This window comes from Sinohyriopsis cumingii, chromosome 16, assembly GCF_028554795.1.
Source record: "Sinohyriopsis cumingii isolate HCF-2022 chromosome 16, ASM2855479v2, whole genome shotgun sequence".
NCBI classification, from domain to species: domain Eukaryota; kingdom Metazoa; phylum Mollusca; class Bivalvia; order Unionida; family Unionidae; genus Sinohyriopsis; species Sinohyriopsis cumingii.
Window position 1 is genome coordinate 73179215 of NC_142976.1, and position 24499 is coordinate 73203713.

The window sequence follows — 24499 nt, forward strand, 5'->3', positions numbered from 1 at the left end:
TGTTTGCAATTAGACTCATCCCAGTAGTGTATTTAGTACTGGTCTGAAGCCTGCATTACCTGTTTAGTTTCAGTTCCTCTTTTGACATAATTTCTTGTATTTACAGGTGCTCTTTTGAAGGCAGCCTTTGTGTGTACAGAGATTGTGGATCTAAAGTCCTCCATTCCACTCTCGGATCAACTGATGGCCACATTTGGGGGAGGGTTTGAGCTTCATAGCTGGACCAACCTGCCACATGGATCAGGTAAAAACTGAATCAGCTAGTGCTTATGAGAGTATTGTTTTCAATAATTGTGGAAGACAGTGGGTGTTTTTCAGATTTTATTTTCACGCAGAATAACATAGACAGTACAACTGTATTCACATTGCTAGTGAGTGAATTATGAAAAGTTTAGATCACAGACATACTGAATTTAGTGGATTATAAATTTTTTAAGAGGCTGACATGATTTACTTATTGCATCATCAGACTTTAATAATTTCATTAGGTGTCATGGAGAAATTTAATGGTCAGTATGCCTAAAGGTAAAAGGTCAAAGTCAGAACATTAATAAAAGAAAATATACTTTATGACCTTGACCTTTGTTCCTAGAACTGAAGGTGAAACATATATCTTTCCTGTGTGTGCATTTTTTGCATCTTTTCAGGGCTTGGAACCAGTAGCATTCTGGCAGGAGCTGTTATGGCAGCCCTTCTAACAGCAGCTGGCATATCCTGTGATGTCAAGGGACTTATACACTCAGTAAGTATAACCACGTTTAGACCATATGAATGCATCAAGTACTGTATATACTTGCATACAAGTCAAATCCAACTGCAAATAACATTGACCCTTATCTGTCCTTGCTTAATGCGCTAGCAGATCAGTGTGTTGTTGGATCTACTGATTGGTCCTAAAAACTGCATAGATCTAGTTCTGCCAGCACCACTCTGGTGGTCGAATTGGTTAGAGCATCTGCCTCAGATGCAGGGAGTCATGGATTTACTACCTGGCTGAATCATACCAAAAGACTTATAAGAAATGGTATTGGCAGCTGGCCTGCTTGGCACTCAGCATTAAGCAGTTAGTGTGAGGACTTTTCAGTCTGGTGTTAGGATAATGTGGGTGGGATATAATGCTACATGACATGATGCCACAGTACTAGACATCACAATAAACTGTCACACTGCAGACATTTTAATGATATGACTAAAATAATTAAAGTTATTTTAGAAATAAAAAATACTTAAAAGCCCACATACACAGATCTGTAGGCACATTTTGTACCAGCAGATAAGGGTCTGTGAGATTTGCAGTTTAACTTGAAAGTAAGTATGTATGGTATGTCAGAAATGAGTTAACCAGAACAACAAAATATTCATAAAATTATGTAAGTTTGGTAAACTTCATCCCTGTTCACAAAAGGCTTCCCCACTTGGGGCTCTTGTCCTTTGATTAGATACATCTGACTTCAAAGGATCTTTAGACATTTTTCTTTTGCATTCCTTTTTGTGCCAGATACATCTGACTTCAAAGGATCTTTAGACATTTTTCTTTTGCATTCCTTTTTGTGCCAGGTTTTTTTGGCAGGTATCTGTTTAACTTGCATACTTTCTATATATTCCTTGTGTTTGAGGTACTTGATTTGATTTTAATTTTATTATGAGAATTTTCAGGTCTTGTACCAAATGCACTACATAAAGCATAGAGAGAGAGACAGAGACGAGTAACCCATTTATATTCATGTAAATATAATTTAAAATGCCAGCAATTTGTGCTTCTTTGATCTTTTGTCAGTTTGATAGATAGAACTGCTGTTACTAATAGTGAATATGGCAGCATGGCAGGCACATGAGGAAGAGAATCCACAGATGGTCAATTAATGTAAATTACCTGCTTTCCCTGTGATTTTTCAGGTCTTGTATTTAGAGCAGCTGTTAACAACAGGTGGAGGCTGGCAGGATCAAGTGGGGGGCTTAATGGGAGGGGTATTCCTGGGACTTTCTGAAGCCAAGCTCCCACTATATGTGGATCCTGTTGACCTTCACATCAAACCAGAGATAATCCAGGAGTTCAATATGAGACTGGTTCTCATCTATACCGGGAAAACTAGACTGGCTAGGAATCTTTTGCAGGTGAGCCCCACCATGGTATATGTGGAGCATGCAATTACGTCTAATAAATTTAATCAGAATTTCCAATTAAGTAGAATGAAACGTCAGAAGTCTGAAAAGGAATAAGCTTAATTAATCTTCAGAGACAAAAAAAAATGCATTTTTCTGTTTAATTCTTGGCCTTCACTCTCAGTGTATTTTAAATTTGAAACCAGTAGTAATCATTGTGAGAAATATACCCGTGTCATCTCGTATAAAATCTGTCCTTAAATAAAGCTGATTTATGCTAACATAAAGTGTTCCTACAATCTTTTTTAATAAGAAAAGATCACATGGTGCAAATGCTAAGATTATATTTTTTTGCACACAAAAAGCCTAGAATAGAAAACAAGAGTGAAACCTGTACGATGATCACAAGAAAATGTTTTGTTAATCTTTAATTCATTTATATCTGAAAAATTTATTTGCAACCATTTTGTTGGGTTAAAATGATTTGACTCTCATATATCTTCTCTTGAATAATATTGTTGCAATTCCTTTAACAGAAATAGACTACCTATTCATTTTACTGAGGCAGACTACATTTTCATTTAACAGAAATAGACTACCTATTCATTTTACCGAGACAGACTACCTTTTTATTTCATTGTAACATACTGCATATTCCTTTAACAGAAATAGACTACCTATTCATTTTACCGAGGCAGACTACATTTTCATTTAACAGAAATAGACTACCTATTCATTTTACCAAGGCAGACTACATTTTCATTTAATAGAAAGACTACCTATTCATTTTACCAAGGCAGACTACATTTTATTTAATATAACTTGACTACCTATTCATTTTACCGAGGCAGACTACCTATTCGTTTAACAGAAACAGACTACCTATTCATTTAACAGAAACAGCCTACCTGTTCATTTAACAGAAACAGCCTACCTGTTCATTTAACAGAAATAGACTACCTATTCATTTTTCAGAGGCAGACTACATTTTCATTTAACAGAAACAGACTACCTGTTCATCTTACCAAGGCAGACTACATTTTCATTTCACTGTAACATACTTCCTATTCATTTAACTGCAACAGCCTACCTATTCATTTAACAGAAACCGACTACCTATTCATTTAACAGAAACAGACTACCTATTTATTTTACTGAGGCAGACTACATTTTCATTTCACTGTAACAGACTACCTATTCATTTAACTGCAACAGACTACCTGTTCATTTAACAGAAACAGCCTACCTGTTCATCATTTGACATGATCAAGCAGTTTTTTTAAAATGTACGTTGATTTTTGTTTTTATTTATGGGGCACACAAAGCTAAAAGTTTCATTGCTTACATTTGAAAAAACTGCTTATTATTTGCAGGATGTTGTGAGGAACTGGTATGCCAGAAATCCACAAATTGTTGATACAGAAGACAGTCTAGTGGAGTTAGCCCAGGAGTGTGCTAAGGGTTTTATTGATGGTATGGTTCATGCCGTACTGTAAAACATGAAATTGTCATACTCACTTACAAGGCAAGTCTAACTGCAAACTGCACAGGCACAGATCTGCCATTGTATAATGTGCTGGCAGATCTGGGCCTGTGCAGTTTGTTAGGAGTAATCAGTATAACAAGCAGCATAGACCCAGATCTACAGGTGCTTTATGCTATGGCAGATCAGGATCGTTTTGTTTGCAGTTTGACTTGACTTATAAGAGAGAATATATGGTGCTTTTTCACTGTACCAGTACTTGGGTAGTTTCCATTGGTGAAGATTGTACAGAAATTCCCATGTAATCTTGTTACGAATTTAATGATATAAATGTATGTTTTAATTTTTCATAGCAAAATAATTCCAACAATTGTTAATTTTCTTTTTACCTAATAGTTTCATTTGTAACAAATTAATTTTCAGATATCACAAATATTGTTATATTTATAGACCCTTAATCACACGCTTGTTACATGTCAGATATCCCAACATGGCAGCCAAATGTGATGTGAAAGATATTCTCACCAAATCCGAATTTAGATTAAAGAAAGAGAAAAAAATGTCGATTTTTACATTATTTACTAGTGTATGTAATAAAAGTGGCATCAAAAATACGTGTTTAAGATTAAATTAAGACAAAATGAGTCTGCAATTCACTTGTATGTTGACAGTTTATACCTGTGTAGTACAATCCTTAATGTTTTAAGTGCAACACATGTATTTGAAACATTCATGAATTTGAGTGTAAATCACTTTACAAAATTCATGTATCAGTTACATCCTGTTAGAAAAAAAAATAACAGATATAAAATATGGTTGTCCTCGTTTGATTTATATCCCATTGTCAACAAACTCTTGTCACTAAACAATTCACTACGATATTCATTGTTGTCTGTAGCTTGTGACTATAGTTCTTTACATGTAACTTGAACTTGTACCTTAAATTGGCCTTGATTTTGGTCACCTGGAAACAGCTGTCGTCTTGCGGAGGCTACCCATGGTATGAGGCTGTTCATAGGGGAAATGAAAATGTCAACAGATAAAAGAGTTTAACAAACATCTTTGCAAGATGCCCCTAATTCAGTTTTGGTTCCAAAGATTGGAAATTTAATTTGTGTTTTATCCCGCTGTCGGTAGTCGTCATAAGCACAAACGTTTTCCCAGTAAAAGAAAACTTTCTAGGGATAATAAATGTGTTCCAGTCACTTTGGAACAATCCATTAGATTATGTTGTTTTTATTTATTTGTTGTTGACCTCCATTGATAAAAGGTGCTTTGTTTGTCTTGAAGATTAGGTCAATTGCCCATCCTAGGATGGGAATAAAAAAAAGCATTTAAAAAAGTTTGGATGAGTGAACATAAAAGAAAGTTTGGTCATATAAATTTTAAAAAAGTATTACAAAAATTTGGATGCTGATGCGAGTTTCAAACTTGTGATCTAATTGGCAGCCAGATTGTCCATCCTAGGATGGGAGTGATAAAAGAAAGTTTCAACATAAATTTTTTGTAAAAAGTTTTATAAAAAAGAAAAAATTGGGATGAGAGTTAAAAGAAAGTTTGAAACTAAAAATACAAAAATAAGTATTTAAAAAAATATAAAAATGTGGGATGCAGCCATGATGTATATTGATATGATGTTTTATGTGACCATCATATGTGCTGCCTTGATGTTAGGGGAGCACTTTATAGTTTATCTTTCATATTGGGACATGTATCCATGGTGATGGTTGGATGCTTAGCATATCCATCTTCATTTACCTATTCATCTAAACTTAGTGTGACTGGGGAACATATTTGACGGAGTCACTGATTCATGTAGTAAATCATGTTTTGTCCAATAATACCCAATTACATAATTTTAAACCCTCCCACACCTACCACAGTGTGAGCTTGATATTTCACTCAAGCAGAAACTGGTAAATATCTGGTATTTTGGTATTCACTTAACAGTGAAAAAGGGAGGTAATTTGAAGATGGATTTTTTTCTCTTTCTATTTGTTCTTCTTTGTGGGAGGTCTGGATTTCAAAGTTTGCTGGTGTTATTTTAATAATATTATTGTGATTGGGTAAGTATTCTCAGGAAAACACAATTTATTTTTAAAAATTACTTTTCTGCTTTATCTGATAGCTGCAGTTACTGATTTACAGCAGGGATAGCAGCAGTGGGGGCTTCAATGTTAAGCATATTTGTTTATGTCCAACCATTACAGGGCATATAGTGTTACCCTTATAGTCCATCCATCCTTCTTTCTTTTCATCTTTATGTCCCATTGTCTATCACACCTTAGTTACATTTGTGGTTTCGTCAGATTATTGTTACTGCGTGCTCAGAGACCACGTTTCTTTGTTGATATCATACATCATCAGTCATAGGTTTTTTTTATCATGGGAGATTTCTTCTACATTTGCTGAAAAAATCAGATGCATGGTTTAGTCTTAATCCACCAGTCTCATTTTATTCCATGAGATCTCCACCCAAGGTGTGTGGGGAAATCAGTTAAAAAATGAAAAAGGAAGCTTTCCTAGTGACACCAGAATTAGGCTTTTTCAGAAAGTTGGACAAGTGCCTTCATTAGCTGGGGAGATAAAATGGTGTCTTCTGTCATTGTGGTGGTGAGATGATGTCATGTGTCTTGGTGAGATGATGTCATGTGTCTTGGCTAATTGAGACATCTGCATCAGTATCTGATTACAGGATTCAGTTTAATTTTAGCTGGAATGATTCCAGTAAACTTTGTCTACAAAATTTGAAGATGGGGAAAGATGTTTTGTACTTTTGCTTCAACAGAGATAAATGAAACATTTGACAAGACTCTTGTTTAGCAAAATCTCATTAAACCATGCAAGAGTCTGGATGAAGGAGACCATGCATAGTTTACACAATATGTAGCCTGAGTCGCTGTCCTGCTTTGGCTTTCCTTGGCATGCAAGGTAAAACTTAGCTGAGATTGGGGAAAAAAACCCAAATTGAAACAAAAATAATGCGTCTTGAACTTTGTGGCCCTAAATGGTGCTTTGAGCATTGACTGTGGTAAATTAAATTAAATGTGAAGGCAAAGTGTGCTAATTCACACCATTCAGGGAAACATTTTAGCCAGGATGAAATGTAGAGTTGTTGAATGTTAGCCTTATTTTACACTTTATATCATGTTCATTATGACATTATAATTCTGAAGATGTCTACACTTTCTCAGAAGATAAGACCAAAACATATTCACTTGAGTGAAGCAGACTGCAAGCGAGTGTAGTTTTTGCTCATTGTGTCTTTCAGACTGATATCTGCTCTGTATAGGTACAGTTTTGGCAAGCTGAGACTTTGTTCGTAGACCCATTGCATTTGTATATTCTTCCTACTTTGTCAGGCAATCTGGATGTGGTCGGTGACTGTATGAGTCGGTACTGGGGCATGAAGAAGCTTATGGCTCCAGGATGTGAGACAACCTTGATCGGAAGGCTTATGGCAGATGCACGACCATATGCTTCAGGGATGTGCATGGCTGGTGCTGGGGGTGGCGGTTTTCTGTATGTGCTCGCTAAGAATGCCGAGTGCAAAGAACTCATCAAGAGCCATGTTGCCACCATCGATGTAAGTCCTTTTAAGCAGTAAAAGAAAATTTATATATAAATACAAAACAGTAAAAAGATACTGGTGGATTCATCAGTTTGATGATTGTTTGATTTTCTGATTAATTGAGTGAAACTTTCAGTTTCCGACTTTGTTGTACATTTTGGTTGAGTTCATCCAAAAAGAATCATGATCTCATAAAATGGAAGAAATGGTCACGAAGCACACGTTATATATCAAGTTATTTTTTTCCTTATAGTGGTAAGGAGCACTTGATCTAATGAAATAAAAAATATGACTGTTATAGAGAAGAATGACATTGATTTGGTCCAAAGTGAACAAAATTGATATAGGTAAAAAGTTTCACAATAATTATTAAAAACTAATTTTAAAATTTAGAAAGAAGAAAAACAAATATTACAAATGTTACATTTTTGATTTCAGAAAAATTGAATTGAGGTATGTTTCTACATCTTTGTCTTGGAAAAAGTTAAAATTAAGTAGATTATAAATTTCATTCCCAGGAGTCGGAGGGGGTGCAGATATATGATGCAGTTGTGGACATGGAGGGATTGAAAATCACTGTGCAGCAAGTTTGGGTTGAATGAAAAATGAAGCAAGCTTTACCAAGTCTGCGGGGAAACTGAAGATAGGAATCAGTCTATCCATTAGTATTCTTCCTGTTAATTCTTTTATTTAGCACTTGAACTCAGTCAAGTAACTCAGATTTATATACTCATAAATCTATGTTTTTGTGGGAAAATTAATTTTGATTTTTCGCAGCCATGTTGTGGATTTCCTATTGCTTCTTGCATTATACATTGTACCAGGAGAGGTTGTCATACTGTACATTTTACATTACATTTTTTGTGTAAGCATGGCAAGTAGGTAGTTTAGTTTGAAGAGGCATACGGTGAGAGAAGAAAAGATTTTTTTTTTTGCATATATACATTACATAGTTTCCAATTATAAGACAAACAGGCTGGATACAAATACAGTTGAAGTTGTACATAATTAATTGCTTAATAATAATAATTCGTTATTAATTATTGATTAATAATTAAGTGCAGAGACAAGTCAAATTGGTTCGTTAAAACAGAAATTTGCTGTAAATGAATTCATGCTTTAGAAAAGTCAGTATGTATAGAATGAAATTTATCCTTTCATAGCTTCACAAGGAGTATCAAACTAGAGGATGGTTACCAGTATGCTCACATAAAATATATCCCTTCCTCTCCCACAACATGCTCCAGCCCCATAATGGAGATGAATCTGTTGTAAAGAAAACTGAATAACTCCTCTGAAATAGAGCCGGTACAGTAATTTGTCAGCACAGAACTGGTACAACAACGTAGGGCAGGCACAGTTATTTGTAAACATGCCTGTCTTCTCCTGATGACCAAAATTAGTGCATAGTTTCATAACAATGTACTTAAAATGGCAAAACTAGTTGCATTCAGATTATTCTGTCATAAATTGCATCCATTTGTAAGTCAACAAGAGCAATAACTCTCATAGAAAGTATTGGTGCACACAGATTTGTCTGTGTGCATCTTTAGCTGATGATCATAATATGTAACAAGTTTCACAGTGATTTACATAAAACTGCAAGACAAACTATGGGATGAGTTGTACTAATCAGATTGTGTTGTATACTGCATTAAGCTACAATACATTAAAGGGCAATAACTCTAGAACAAATTGCATGAACAGAGTTTTTGTTCTGCATATGATAAGGTGATGATAGCATAATTAATAAGTTCATATAAGTCCTTCAAAAACGGGATACTTGTTGACTAACTAGGTTGTGTCAAACATTACAAGGTAAAAAGAGGTCAGTAACTCTTGCAAAAATAGCTTGATCAAAGTGATTTGTCTTGATAAACATGTTTAGGTCATGACACTAATATTTTCCATGTTTCATGTCTATTCATAAAAAAGCTAGAAGACAAAAAGAAATAAAACTCATGAAAAAATTGAGGGATCAGAATGATTTGTCAAAATCTGCTTCTTCAGGTCATAACCATAATATTTACCCAGTTTCATGCAACCAATCAGAACAACAGGACTAGTATAGCATTTACTATAGGATTAAATGATCATTGTTGGGTATTTATCGATGTGTAAATTTTACCTAATCACTCACAAAGTAAATAATCCTTATAATTCTTGTTTACTTCCTTTCTAAAATCAGATCAGCAGATTTAATGAACAAAGCATCACTTTTATGTATTTGGAAGTTTTCTTTCATTAGCCTCTTAACTGTGATAGAATACATAGCCCATCCCTAGCCAAGATTCATTGATTCTTTATACAGTGATATGGGGTAGAATGTCATAGCGGGTCATGCCAGTGATATATTATTATAATCATTATTTTAATATTTAAAAAATGGTTGATGGTGTCAAACCAGGAATATTCCCTTTTTTTCTTCAAAGTACGGTCGCTTTCTTTTACGTGTTGTTTTAGCAACATCATTGTCTTTTTTTTTTAAAATGCATTTTTATCTTTTAAAAGCAAAATTGGGTCCATTTTTAGTGATATCCCTTGGTTGACATATGACCCTGACCTTTGATAACTGCTGCTGTAACATTTTGTCAAGATGAAATGCAGTTATTTCCAAAGATTGGCTTCTAAAGCCTGTCCTGTGCCTTCTTCGGCAAAAGGGGTGAGTGTTGGAGTGCAGGAAGGTCTGTACAATTACATTGTTTTAACTTCTAATGGTCTATTTTAATCTGTGGCTTGTCATTTTTTATCGGAAATCACAGGAGTGGGTGGGTGGGATTTTGTTTTTGTTATTATGAGGGTTTAAGGCATTGATATAAACAAAACTTCACATCAAGTGATCTGGAAACAGGCAACCAAAAGTAGTTTGCAGAATCTATTGATGTGTAAAACATTCCAGGTCAGCATCACATGACTGTTTACAGCCAATCAAAACGTAGAAAATGCAGTCAATTCATACAAATTGGAATTATAAGATTGTTTTCCAATGCTACCAGACAAAAAGAGCAATAACTCCAACAAAACTTGTTGGAAGAAGTGGTTTATTACAATGTGAATCTTAGGTGAAGACCATAATATTTAGTTTCATCAAAAACTACAAGACTGGTTGTGCTTAAGAGATTGTGCCGAACATGGATACAGGATAAAGGCAATAACTCTAACAAACATTACATGTGTATGTGATGTGTTGATATGCCATCTTCAGATGATTGCAATAATATTCATGACACAACAATAACTATGTACCCCCACCTCTATAGAAGCTATGGTGTTAAATATTTTTAGATAATTTGCAGTTATTCATTTTCCTGGAGATTATCTCCTAATATTACAGTGATCCTCATTTCCATGAAAAAGTTTTTTAAAAAATCATGAAAAGGATAAAATTGAATATTTAATTATTTAATATTATTACATACCCATTTAATCTTAAATTCTATATCTGGAGTTCAATAAAGCTGTTTAACCTGTATTTCTGTATCACCTACCCAGATTCAAACTACTTAATTGTCTTCTTTGGTGTCCACACATGGATATTTTAATTTGCAGTTAAATTGAGCTTGTATAATACCAAATTCGTTTTCAGTTTAATTCATACCATAAAGCTATAAATATTTAGAAAGCTATACTTATTTAGAAAGAGTAAAAGAGACAGTATGTAGTAAATACAAAAACTGTATTCGTATTTTTTTCCAAGTCAGGGGAAAGAACCTGATTGTTTTGGCTTATAACTAGGTTGAGGCTAAGACATATCACTATGCCATATCAAACTCACTTTATTTGCCAGCTCGAGAACAAAACACAAATGCAGTTTTATGTACGTAGCAGCATACATAAAATATCCATATATATTGTTACTATACATACTCATTTTTAAGGCAAGTCCAACTGCAAACAACACAGACCCTAACCTGCCATGTCACATAATGTGCCAGAAAATTTTAGTCTTATAGTTTGCTCTATTGGTTAGTCCTAACAAACTGCATAGACCCAGGTCACCTGGCACATAATATGCCGGCAGATCTGGATCTGTGCAGTTTCCAGTTGGATCTTGCTTGAGCGAGTATTTAAGATACCACATTAATAAGGCAGTCCACTTTAAAGGCTGCCATATACAGCGTTTTATTGAGGGGGTACTTATATCTATAAATTTGTTTTTAAGCAAAATTTGCTGTGAGAAATGCATTTCCCCCTTTCCCACTGGATTCCTAGTTGTGTTCCTGAGACTGTGTTCATGATTGACTGCTGTATAAGATCACGCTCATAATCAAAATTTGTATAGTTATTTTTTGATACTTTTTTGCCACTTTTGTCTAAAGGCATTTCAACTGATCAACTCAGCTGTAACCAGTCTATCATGTTATATGATAGACTGATTACAGGGATATTAGCTCATTAAGAGAAGAGGAAGACATTGTCTTTCTTTATACGTTGGAATCACACTTGCTTTGTAAACAAGGTGCAAGTCAGACCATCAACATATTTCAGTTTTCTAGCATTTTTCCCCATCAGTTTAAATGTTTTGAGACAGTGACTTCTTGTCATATTGTGTACATCATAGTAGTGAGTACATCTTTACAGTGGGTACACTTTACATTGTGTACACTAAATGCTTTATTGTTAAATTTAAGTACATATTTTTTTTCTTTTGCACTGATAATTTTTTTACCAGTGATTTAAAATTTTATTATTATACCTCAGTTTGAATATAGCCATTCATCATACTTTAAATTCAGTAATTCAACAATGTTAAAAGACAAACCACTTGTCATATTGTGTACATCTTTTTATTGTGTACATCTTTACATAGTGTACACTAAATGCTTTATTGTTAAGTGTAAAATTTGTCTTTCTTTTCTATTGAGAAAGTTTTTCAGTGATTTTAAATTTTACTAATATACTGCAGTTTGAATAGAGGCATTTGCCATACTTTACATTTTGTAATTCAGAATGGTAAAAGATAAACAAAACATCAACTTTACATGTGTTTTGTGATTAAAAATAATTTTAGCTCTAATGGTTGAAGACCTGCAAATCTTATGAGATGGTCTGTTGTTCATTGCCTATCCATCATCCATCCATGTGTTAGCACAAGTTTCTTATCAGTACATCTGGGGCCCTGAGTGGCCGAGTGGTCTAAAGCACCCTCCGTTACAGATCACTGCCATCTCACCTCTGTCTGCGTGGGTTAGAGTCTAGGATTTGGCTAATGTGGGTATGTGAGAAAGCTTGCAAGTAGCTTCTCATGGGTCAGTGGTTCTTCCTGGGGTTTTCCCAGGTTCTTCCTCCACCATTAATACTGGCCACCATGCATAGCCTATCATGTGCTGAGAAATGGCGTTAAACTTCACAACAGCAACAACAACAGTTATCACTACATCTCTAAAAACTGCTTGGTCTAATTAGTCTTATATTCAAATGGCGCAGATTGGACATCCAGTGGCCATCTTGAAAAATGTATTGTTGCTACTCCAACTCATATCAAGATGGAGTTCTTTCAAAAAGACTTCTTAAGACGTTTAGCTGGTCCTAATTAAAAATGGTGCTGATCTGAAATCAAAATATGGCAGCCATCAGGAAAAGCTAGTTAATGCTATTTCTCTTGAACAGAAAGTCATATCAACATGGGGAGTTCATTAGAAAACTTTATATGATGTCTAGTTGGTCCTAAATGAAAATGGCACAGGTCTGACGTTCAATATGGCCATCACATTATCCATCTTGAAACTCTCATTATGATTTCTTCATTTGAACAAATGGCATGTGGTTTTCACTAAAAGATTTCTTATGAAATGTATATAGGATTAAACAAAATGGTGCTAATCAGACCTCCAACATGAGGCCATGGTAACCATCTTGAAAATGTTGTTATCACTAGTCACTAAAATCATTAATATTTGTGATGGTAAATTTTCATATTTTGGGAGTAAACTGACAATTTCTTGGAGATACATTATGTGGGATCATACTGCTGTTCAACAATACTGTCTTTCATGATGGATATAATACATGTATTGTGGATATTTGTTACCAATGAAAATAAAAAATGTAATCCTCCAAGAATATTTTTGATTATACTGTGTGGAGCTAGTTTTAGTGAAATGGTGCTCATTTGACCTTCAACATGGCACCAAAACCAATCTTATCTTTATGTCTCTTGGATTAAAAATCAAAAATAATGTTATCACTGTTCCTTTTACATGGATGGTGGCATTGATATGGGGTTTTCATTAAAACATTTATTGGAATAGTTTATTCATTCTGAATGCAAATGGTGCAAATCTGGCCACTGGTATATTTGAACATTTGTGAAGAGTTTTGAAAACCAGACATAACTGACCTGGGGGTGAAGTCAGAAAATTCCATGCATTTTTGTTTTTCACTGAGCTTGTTTCACATATTGAAGTAAATTAGGATCGGACTTGTATATATTTGTGTTCCAGTGTAAAAGTTGATAGTTAGCACTCTGTCATTGATTTTATGGGCAACAATCTTGACTTAGGTTTTTAGTTGTACAGGCTTGAGAGTAATAGAATCTATGTTGGGGTTTGCACCAAGACCAGGAAATCCCAGTCAAGGGGATGCATTATTTGTCTCCCCTTGAGACTTGCCAAGGGGGGAGACATGTAATGTAACCCATGACTGGGATTTCCTTGTCTCGGTGCAAACCCCAATGTAGATTCTTTTTCATACCCAATAATTTCCTTTAAAGTAAAAAAGAACTTCTCACTTGTGCATCATAGATATGCGGTGCATTAATGCAAATATGTTAATGAGGACTGTGGCGTGACCACGTCATCCGGAGTACACAGTTTTTATGTGTGAGCTGAAAAAATAACAGCATAAAACATTGCATAGTATTGAGGTATTATCACATTTAATATATGGATGCTATATGAAATTAAAAAATATGAAATTAACAATAAAGAGTTAATATTTATTACAAGAAAATGTTTCATTTTCATCAGTTCCAATTTAGAAAATTATATTGTAAATAATGAAGCGATACTGGGCCCACACCTCTGTTATAGTGTATAGGCTATTATTATAAGGAAAAGTTACATGTAGCATGAGTGTCCATGCTTGGGTTATTCACGGGTAATTATTGATCTGTGTCACTATTATATATAACTCTTCTTTTCTTTGGAGGAGGTGAAACTGTTTGTGACATACTTGTGTTGTCTTTAATATTGATTGTAAAATTACCCCTGTGTATAAAAGACCCTCCAAATACGGACCCTAGTGGATAACCATGTGCAAAACATTCAAGTTCATGGATTCTTTGAAGAAAGAAAAAATTCTGTCTAGGAAATATGGCAAGTGCAACAGTGAAATTTGCTTTTGGATTAATATGTCGATGGATAAATGATTCCTTCTGGCTGGTAAGTGCATTATTTGTCATTAAATATTGATGGTATATTTTGGATTCACCTGGGGCATAATGGAGATGCTTAACAAAATTAGAATAAAGCATGATTGACATAACACATGTCGCTGTTACTAAGTTTTCCATAGTTGTTAAGAGAGTTGGGAATCCATGAAGTGTATAGGTATATAGTCTGTGTGCATGAATCAGTGTTTTCTGTCATAATTCATTTCACAAAGCATTGAGAATTTTATCCTATCTGTAGCACAGTCATTTTTCATGTCATCGTCATTACATGTAGCTAACAGTATATAATTTGTTTCACACGAAGTATTTAAAACTAGTTTGGTAGCTTTAGGTACATTTAATGACACTGACCTGAAAATGAACTGAACTAGGCCTGCATATAGGATAAAATTGACCATGAAGTGTGGAACGAACTAGCATAATACCAAAGATCTTGACATCGTATGCATAAGTGTCTTTGTCTCTCAAGAAATGTCTTGTATGGTGTGTTCTCAAGAATGGATTGACCTGAGTTACTATGTTTTTGTTATATATTTGTTGTTATTGTTGTTTGATTTTAGAATAACATCATGCACAGCAGAAGACAACAAGGTTTTTTTTTTTTAAAAAGTAGTTCTGAGCACATGGACACATTGACGGAGACAACTGGTCTGAAATGACTAGACTGAGATAAGAAAAGTAAGTTTAGCAAAACAGCCTGTCACATGGGTGAGAATGTGATACTGTAGTATCGCCAATTTTCGTGGTTTTCATTGTTGCTCTGAACCTTGAATTTAAATCCCCAACGAAACATGAGCCACATAGGATGACGACCCCACGTTTTCTTACAGTGGTTCATTCCTAGAAATTAACACAGCTACTAGTATTTGATAAAGCAAGGTCAATACTGTAATCTGGTAATGAAATATTAGCTTTTACATGTGTTTGTTTTATTTTTTATTTTAACATTTTGAAACAAGAATTAAAAATCATTTTATATTGTTTCAATGCACACGTTTGATAAGGTATCCGATAGCCATAATTTTACACTCACTGCCTTAAATTGATATGTGTGAGGTAAGTACGGATAGAGAGAAAATAGAGAAAAAGCATAAGGAATGAAACTTAAGCTTAATACTTATTCAAATCGATCCATCATTCCAGTACAACTGTTGTTGAAACATTTAAATCCTTCTCAAAGCACATTTCATTTTATCCATGCATTTTTATTCCAAATGAAAAACAATCCTGTAAAAAACTACATCTATTTCTGAAAACACAATTATTAATGAAACACTATGATATACAGTAATTACAGCAGAGTAATAAAACTAACACTTTACATACTTTTGGATAAAGCCACTGGATCAATATCGTGTCAATCAAGTCTCATGGTACTCACAATGCTTCTCAGGTAAATGATCCCCAAATTGCTGAATTAAAGAAGTCCAGCTTTCCCAAAACCACTGGTAATTAGGTCCAATCTTTCACTCATTGTCACATGAGCTGCAATTATCCATTCAGCATGGGGGTGGTGGTCTAAGTTGAATTTTACCACACTTAAGCCATTGTGTTAACATCATGATTGTCAGAAAGTAGTGATGGTGTAACTTGATGGACAGTGGTTTAAGTCAGAGATCATTCATATGCACTTTAATAACTGATTGACCTAGTGTTGCTGGCTGCATTGGCTTCCTTGGATGTTGTGCACTTAAATAAAACATAGCAAAAGTGATTAATCTTGATAGGTGTTTTATTTGTGCTCATAGAAATGGAAGTATTGTTATAGTGTTGTTGATTGCATCAGCTTCGACTGATGTTATTCACTTGTTTGAAAACATGGTGTAAGTATTGAACTTGCTCATACAGGTGGTAATATTGTTTTAAACATTAAAGTGACTGCCGTTTGCATCGGCATAGTTTTACTCTTTTGTATACTTTATTTTAGGTATTTACAGAGGTTAAACCATGAAATTAAATACCTACTAAGATACCAATTATGGCCATCAAAATCACGAATTTTAGTATCCACGAAAATGCCTTTTTTTAAAATACAAAACCACAAAAATTGAGCCCAACAAAAATAAATGTTACTAACGTAACTTAAGTAAGAATTGATCAGATTTTATTATATAATCAGTTTGTGGATACGTCAGAAAAATACCTTTAGTTATAATTCTTTCCATGAGAGTGATCAATTATACCACCATCTATCAAAGTACATTATTTATATAATTTTGCATAAAATATGAATCCATGACCTTACCTGCCTAGTAACTGGAAACATTTTATAATGAAGGGCCTGTAGTCAGGGAGTACTTTAATATCTTTATTCCACTGGATGAAATTCAGACTGTAAAGGACTGATTTTTTTTTCTTGAACAATATTCGTTAGTAAGTAGGTTATTCACTGCTTGACATCATCAAATACTAAATTTACATTTATATTTTAGCCAGTAGTGGAATAATTGTGAAGGTAGCATTGACTTTTGTAACATTTAATTTCATTTGAATCAATCCACATGCTAATAATGTTTTTACATTTAATGTTTGCAGTTACATGACTGAAGAGTGTGTTATATTTCCTAAACTTATATTTTTAGACAAAATTGAAGATGACTTGGTGTATTGTTTTCAAGTAAAAATACTCATTGTGTTTGCAGATAATGAACGTTTGCTTCAATCAGTTAGCAAGAAATATTTTAATGGGATCATGAATACAGCAGTAACTAAATTAATACATTAAAAAATCCAAATCACACACTCAAAATCACACTTAATTTACAATCTTTTGTATCACTTGTCATGAAAAATTTGCCTCATTTATTTGGTGGTTTTAACCAACATTTTTCTCAGGATGCCAAATGACTGTGTATCATATTGAATGGACAATGATGTCAGAAAAATTTCAGTGGATGCATTATCATATTGAATTTTTATTCCTTCCAAAACTAATGAAACCAGAGCGTTCAGGGCAAATTTAAAAACAAAAAAATTCATGGAAAATACTTTGAAATATATACTTATTATTTTAAATTACTTAATACTTGGTTTTCTTCCTAACTCAAGGGGTAAAAATTACAATTCCACAGACTCACAAGAAAACTTTCAAAAATTTTCTGTAATTTTTTAGCAAGGAAGATTCTTACAGGCAAATTTTGGGGCCTCCATCCCGTTAATTGGGAGTATTTATTGTGAAATGAATAATTTCGGTAATTTTTAACACACAAGTTTCTGGTTTCTGTTCTCCTTTCTTTCATCACACTTGTAATTTTCATTGGTATCTTTATAGCAGTTGAAAAAATTAATATTTTGAAGGTTTTGTTGCTAGTTTAAGCCATAAATAATTATGAACTTTTGGTAATGTTTGGTACAAATGTTGTTGTTTTTGTAGTACTAATAGTAGTAGAGCTTGTGTTCAGGTGTTGTTCTGTATAAAAAAACAAACTTAGAACAAGTTCTTAATATGAGATTTAATACCTAGCCAACTAAGGGCTGTTCCAGTAAAACATACCCTGAGTCTCAGGGGAGGAACATTTAAAGTGGGGTACTCACTCAAAGATGCAATTTAGAATTCTCTTATTATGTTATTATCAACTCTTTGCAATAAACTGGCATATATTTTTTTAAAACTGCCTACCCATGGTACCATGTTTGTTTAAATGGAACAGCCCTAATGTATCTGTTTATTCATCAAACATAATATAAATTTAGGCTGCATTATAATACTTCTGTTTCTTTGATTATATCAGTTTCATATTGAATTTAAAATTTTGTTCTCTTATGAGGATGGAAATCTTGTGCAACATGCTTACCAAGAAGGTACAAGTCAGCAAACTAGAAAAAAAACTATTCGATAAAATAGCATGATAGAGAATATCATTTTTTTCAAGAATGATTCAGAAGCAAAGTTGTCAAAAAAAGTCTTTTAGTGTTTTTTGATAGACCATATCACTCCAAGCATATCTTGGCAGATGAAACTCAGGTCTGGTGTTCAGTTTAAACAATTCAAAGCACAGATGTCATTACCAGTATGTATCATCAACTATTCAAATAGCTATCCCAAAATACTGATCAATTAAGGAAGAAATACATGTTTATTGCTATGAAAGTGGAGAAGCTGTCTGCTAATTTGTTGGGGCCTTGACAATACACATGCTTTGGGGAATCTGAATATTTATTATGCTTAAGTGCACTTAAAATAGCAAAACCAATCTTTTTTATGATCAGGATGAATTCTGGTGAGGAAAAAGGGTAAAATTGCATTTCCAATCCAGTAAAAAACACACACACACACACACACATACACAGACACACACTGAATACAAATGGAATGAAGGACAATTATTTTTTTGTCCCAAAACTTGCAGAAAATAGGGTAATGCAGCTCTTTAATCTATAGTTTCTTTATAAATACTAAAGTATTTATCCTTTGATAAGCTGTGAGGGCATAGCTTGTCTATATTTATAAGCTGAGGGGCTCTGCCATGTCTGTTTTGATAAGCCAAGAGGGTGTGCCTTGTCTATTTGATAAGCCAAGAGAGTGTGCCTTGCCTGTTTTGATAAGCCAAGAGAGTGTGCCTTGCCTGTTTTGATAAGCCAAGAGGGTGTGCCTTGTCTATTTTGATAAGCCAAGAGGGTGTGCCTTTTCTATTTTGATAAGCCAAGAGGGTGTGCCTTGTCTATTTTGATAAGCCAAGAGAGTGTGCCTTGCCTGTTTTGATAAGCCAAGAGGGTGTGCCTTGTTTATTTTGATAAGCCAAGAGGGTGTGCCTTGTCTATGTTGATAAACCAAGAGGGTGTGCCTTGTCTATTTTGATAAGCCAAGAGTGTGTGTCTTGTTTATTTGATAAGCCAAGAGGGTGTGCCTTGTCTGTCTGATAAGCCTAGAGGGTGTGCCTTGTCTGTTTGATAAGCTGAGAGAGTGTGCCTTGCCTGTTTTGATAAGCCAAGAGGGTGTGCCTTGTCTATCTGATAAGCTGAGAGGATGTTCCTTGTTTTGTTTCTTTAAAGTTAAGGGGCATGCCATATCTATTTTGATGAGCCAAGGGGGCCTGCCTTGTATACTTTTATACGCTGAGGGGTCTGCCTTATCTGTTTTGATAAGCTGGGGGGGGGAGATGCCTGGCATATCTGTTTCTGATAAAGTGGAAGGCAGAATAACAAACAGGCATTTGCTGTTTATATTTCTGGCCAAATAATGGAGATTGTCATCTAGACATGAGATCTAATAGAATCTGTGTAGGAATAGCATAGAGACAAGAATATATCAGTAGAAGGTTATGTTGACTGTACATTGTCTAATTCAAAGCTTTGCTCAACAGAAAACAATGTAACTGCTGGACTGGAATTTTCTCACATCTTTTCTAACCCCAGAATATTTATGATTTTCCCCATTTGTTTTTTCTTTAAAGAGAACAGAAAGAATATTTATTCAATCTGTGTTCTATTACATTATAGAATTATTTATTATGATATCATAAAATATTTCTTACTGGTACAGTACTAAATATTCATGAAACTTTCATGTCAGTTCTGAAACAAATAAGTGAAAACCAATCTTTTGGGAAGCATACTTACACATGGATGTGAAAATTTATCTATTTCAGAAGCATGGTATTTTGCTTTGCTTATCAGCATGCTGTTTTGCTCTGTAAGTATGGTAATTTGCTCTGCTTGTAAGCATGGTAATTTGCTCTGCTTGTAAGCATGGTAATTTGCTCTGCTTGTAAGCATGGTAATTTGCTCTGCTTATCAGCATGCTGTTTTGCTCTGTTTGTAAGTATGGTATTTTGATCTGTTTGAAAGGATGGTATTTAGCTCTGATTGTAAGCATGATATTTTGCTCTGCTTGTAAGCATGGTATTTTGCTCTGCTTGTGCTTGTAAGCATGATATTTTGCTCTGTTTGTAAGCATGGTATTTTGCTCTGTTTGTAAGCATGGTATTTTGCTCTGTAAGCTTGGTACGTTTATTTTGCTCTGCTTGTAAGCATGGTATTTTGCTCTCCTTTTGAGCATGATATTTTGCTCTGCTTGTAAGCATGATATTTTCTGTGAAATATTTCTCATTACACATTTTATTTAATAATTGTTAAAAATAATTTTAGGAAACTTGTGTTTAGAAAAAGAAGTTGAATTATTTGCAGTAAAGTGCATATGTTGTAATAGTGGAGATTAATATTTTAAAATTATCAGTCATTTATCCTTTTCATTGTGTTTTTTGGCAGAATTATCTTTTACCACCAATTCTTTTAGTAGTTATTGGTTGTCTTTTATTTGGTGAAACCACACGTTAACTTGGTGGCCTTCATTACAGTCACACACTTCCATGGTCATGGTGCTCCCTTTACTTCATTTTGGAAATTACCAAGTTTTATCAATTCACATCGTTGCTTTTGCCCCCTCCTTTTATTGTCAGTAATTACACGTGTTCATTTATTATGGCTATATACTTAGTACCTGCTTCCTATGGTGCATATTTGGAGTATTAACTGCTGTTTTATCATAGCAGTCCTTAGGATCCAACTTCTTGAATTTAAAATATTAGTGTCCTCATAATTTGTATAAGACTCTTGTGGCTCCAGATGTATTGGACACTTCACAACCCTACAAACTGCCCAAGTTGAATGGATACATTCAGAGCTCAGTTGATCAAAGTGTGCTGTGACAAGATTTGCACATGTATGCAAAGATTATTTTATGTCTACAGTCAACTTTTAATTTCATTTAATGTGTATTTTTTAATTCATTTCATTGTGATTTTTGTTGTTGTTTTATAATTAATATATTTTACATGCAAGTTTTACCACCAATTTTTTACTTGTTATTTGTCTTTTGTTTGGTGAAAACAACATGTATTTGCATGGTTCTGTTCCAGTATTTTATATTTCTGCACATGGATTAAACATTTAAAGAACTTGAATTCCCGATTTTACTTATTGGTAATTCTTGTTATTAAAAAAAGAAATGTGTATTTTCTAATGGAAATATAAAGAACAAACAGTTTACTTTATTTTCTGAATAATCAGGACTTTGCATGGCTAGTTAACCTTCCTGAACTTTAGAGATAAGTTATAAAAAAAGGAGGTTGATCATTTTTTAAAATTATTTTAAAATTTCAAAAGTGCAATCATAAAAAATAGTAAAGCATAAAAATTAATATATTTCTGTATTTCGTGGACAGACAAAGCTGTTGCACTTTGTACTATTTAAAGTAAATTTCCCCAGCATGCAGAAGGATTTGTTTTCATCAGCTGTTTACATCAGAAAGCACAATTTTCCCAATAGTGATGAGCATTAGAAGTCACTTCAAGTAAGGGGATGACATAAAAGTGTAAGTAACTGTCTCTCCATTGTGAGATTTGTAGAGCAAATAAATGTCCTGTGTTTTCCCAATTTTCAGTGATGCTCCAAAACCCTGGAGCAGAACCTGCATTTTTTTATATACTTAACTGTGAAATATAGAAATCTATTGCTGAAATATTTTTCGTACTCTTTTTAAATCCTATCTTTTCACAGGTGAAAAATATATTATATTTTCACATGAAAATACAAGATTTCCCATCATGCCTTGTGACTCTTGATTGTGTGTGCATATAGTTCTTTATGCAGCATTTTATGAGCATGAATGATCAACAGAAACGGTATAACCTCTCAATCATGGAATTTATATTTTGCTTAAGATATCTGACTCACCACCATTTACATCTTTATAAAGGTGTGTCATCCTTGTTCTAACTTGATAAGAGTTTCAAAACCCGGTGTGCTCCATCGCTCAAGTGAACTTACTTTTATTGTCAAATAGGATTAAAATAATGTGTACAAAATATCACAAATTTAATTTACTGCAGCAGGTTAGGTCATCCCAGACCAACCATTCTTTCGTATTACTGATTTTTCTATGATCAACAATGAATATGATTGAAATTAAGGTGAACTTAAGAAAAAGGGGAGTGACAATGGTGATATGCTGAAGAGTGAGTTTACCACAAATCTTTTAAGTTTTGATATATAATCAATGTTTTGGTATATAATCAATGCAAATTTTTCTATACCTGTTTAAATACAAGTTATATTTTCAGCTGGTGGTAAAAAAATAACAACAAAAAAACCAACATATTTTAACTCTGCCTTTGCTGGTCAGTAAAATGTAATGTTTGTTTTTGCTACAAGATGAAATATGTCTAATATTAACATGGGAAAAGAACATATGCTTTATGTGTTTTTACAGGCATGACAATGAATATTTAATCCATATGCATTCTTTTTGGAGTGTTTCATGTGTGAAAACTTTAACTTTTGCATACTTAGCTATTCCTTGTAAAAAAAAAATTTTTTTTTTACATGATGCAAGTTTTCTTTGTATTATGTTATTGAGGGTGTTTATCTGTATTATGTCATTGAGGGTGATAATAAAATGAAATCCACATTGAAATTTTTGCTTTTTTATGTATAATACAATGGCCGTGCCTCAAGGTCCATTAAAATCCCACTACCCTATTGATTATATAGGTATGATCATAGACTCATTTTAATTGACTTGGTTTTTTTCTTGTTATACTAAATGTATTTTACTTTAATTCTGAGCTGATAAAATCCAATGACAGTGTGATTACAGGATTGTCTACCCTGTTTTAGCTCCCCAGGCTGTAAGGCCTATCATCAACTGCTATCTTCAAACTAGTTCCAAAACCAATGAACCAGTTTCAGAAAAGTTTTAAGAATGTTACTAATTTTATCAGAATGCATCCTGGGTGTTTCAGATTAAGCTGATTTACCATTGTTAAAAATAGAGGGGAGTTTTACTGACCAAAAGAATTTTCATGAATTCAAGATGAGACTCTTCCTTTTTTTAAAAATGCTGAATATTGAAACTATCTCTGATATTCTTTAATGATAAGTTTTTCAAGATGGTCACTGGTGACCATACTGGAAGACTGGAATGATTTTCATTTCAAATCAACCAAACACAAGAGCCTTTTGGTGAAAAGCCCATGTTGTTATTACCCTGCTTTCGGGTATAGCAATAAAAAGATTTTCAAAAGGGCCAAATTGGATGCCACATTGGCATCAATTTCATTCAGGACCAACTAGGCGCCATAGGAAGTTTTGTGGTGAAAACCCCATGTTGATATGCTTTTCGGTTCTGGAGAAGTAGTGATAATCAAGATTATCAAGATGTCTGCTGTGATGGCCATGTTTAATAGCAAATCGTAAGAAGACTTTTTGTCAAAACCAATGTCTCTACAACATGAGGAGTAGCAACAAGATTTTCAACTTGTCCACTCTGGTGGCCATATTGGACATATAAGCAGCACCATTTCCATTAAGGACCAACTAGACCTTGGGATGAATGTGTGGTAATGCTCTAGGTAATTTTGGAGTAACGATAACAAATTTGTGTTAATGGATCAACAGATGAAAAATTAGCCATCTTATAATTTCTTCATCTATTACCAGCAAACCTAAAGAACCTTGAAACAACTCCAGAAAGAGAGCTTAACTGAAATTTACCAAATTAGAAAGCAACTAGGCTTAAAGTACTTTAATCTTTTTCCAAATGATGATTCAATCACCATAAAATATGGCCACTGCTACTAAAAATAGAAAAACCTTTAAGTGACTTTAATTGCAACCAATGAAATAATTCTGACAACTGACATAGAGTACCTACATGAAAAATGACTTGTCTCTTTGTACATTTATATGCAGATGAGGTACATGTCATTCCCACATGCAAACTAATCCTATCATCACTTGCTTCTCAACTGTTGTAACAAGATAACCAGGTTGGTTTTCGGATTTGCAACACAACAGATTTGATGGTGAGACAGATACGATGTTTAATCATGAATGATTAATACTTGCATATATAAGATCCAAATATTGGACAAAATAACATAATCCACATAAACGACCTTACACAGTACAAGGACAAAAGGTGAATGATTCACAGTGATTTCACATAGT

General features: G+C 33.9%; 1 protein-coding gene across 1 annotated transcript in view; it reads left to right on the plus strand.

Moving 5' to 3' along the window:
• The window catches only part of LOC149780777 (L-fucose kinase-like), a 190776-nt gene extending 167812 nt beyond the window's left edge, over positions 1-22964 (plus strand). The window contains exons 24-29 of the mRNA XM_089937854.1: positions 107-244; positions 648-742; positions 1897-2115; positions 3477-3576; positions 6949-7172; positions 7676-22964. Coding sequence (XP_089793980.1) covers positions 107-244; positions 648-742; positions 1897-2115; positions 3477-3576; positions 6949-7172; positions 7676-7759 — 860 coding nt within the window. The 3' untranslated portion in view covers positions 7760-22964. The remainder of the gene's footprint in view (positions 1-106; positions 245-647; positions 743-1896; positions 2116-3476; positions 3577-6948; positions 7173-7675) is intronic.
• The last annotated feature ends 1535 nt before the right edge of the window (positions 22965-24499 follow it).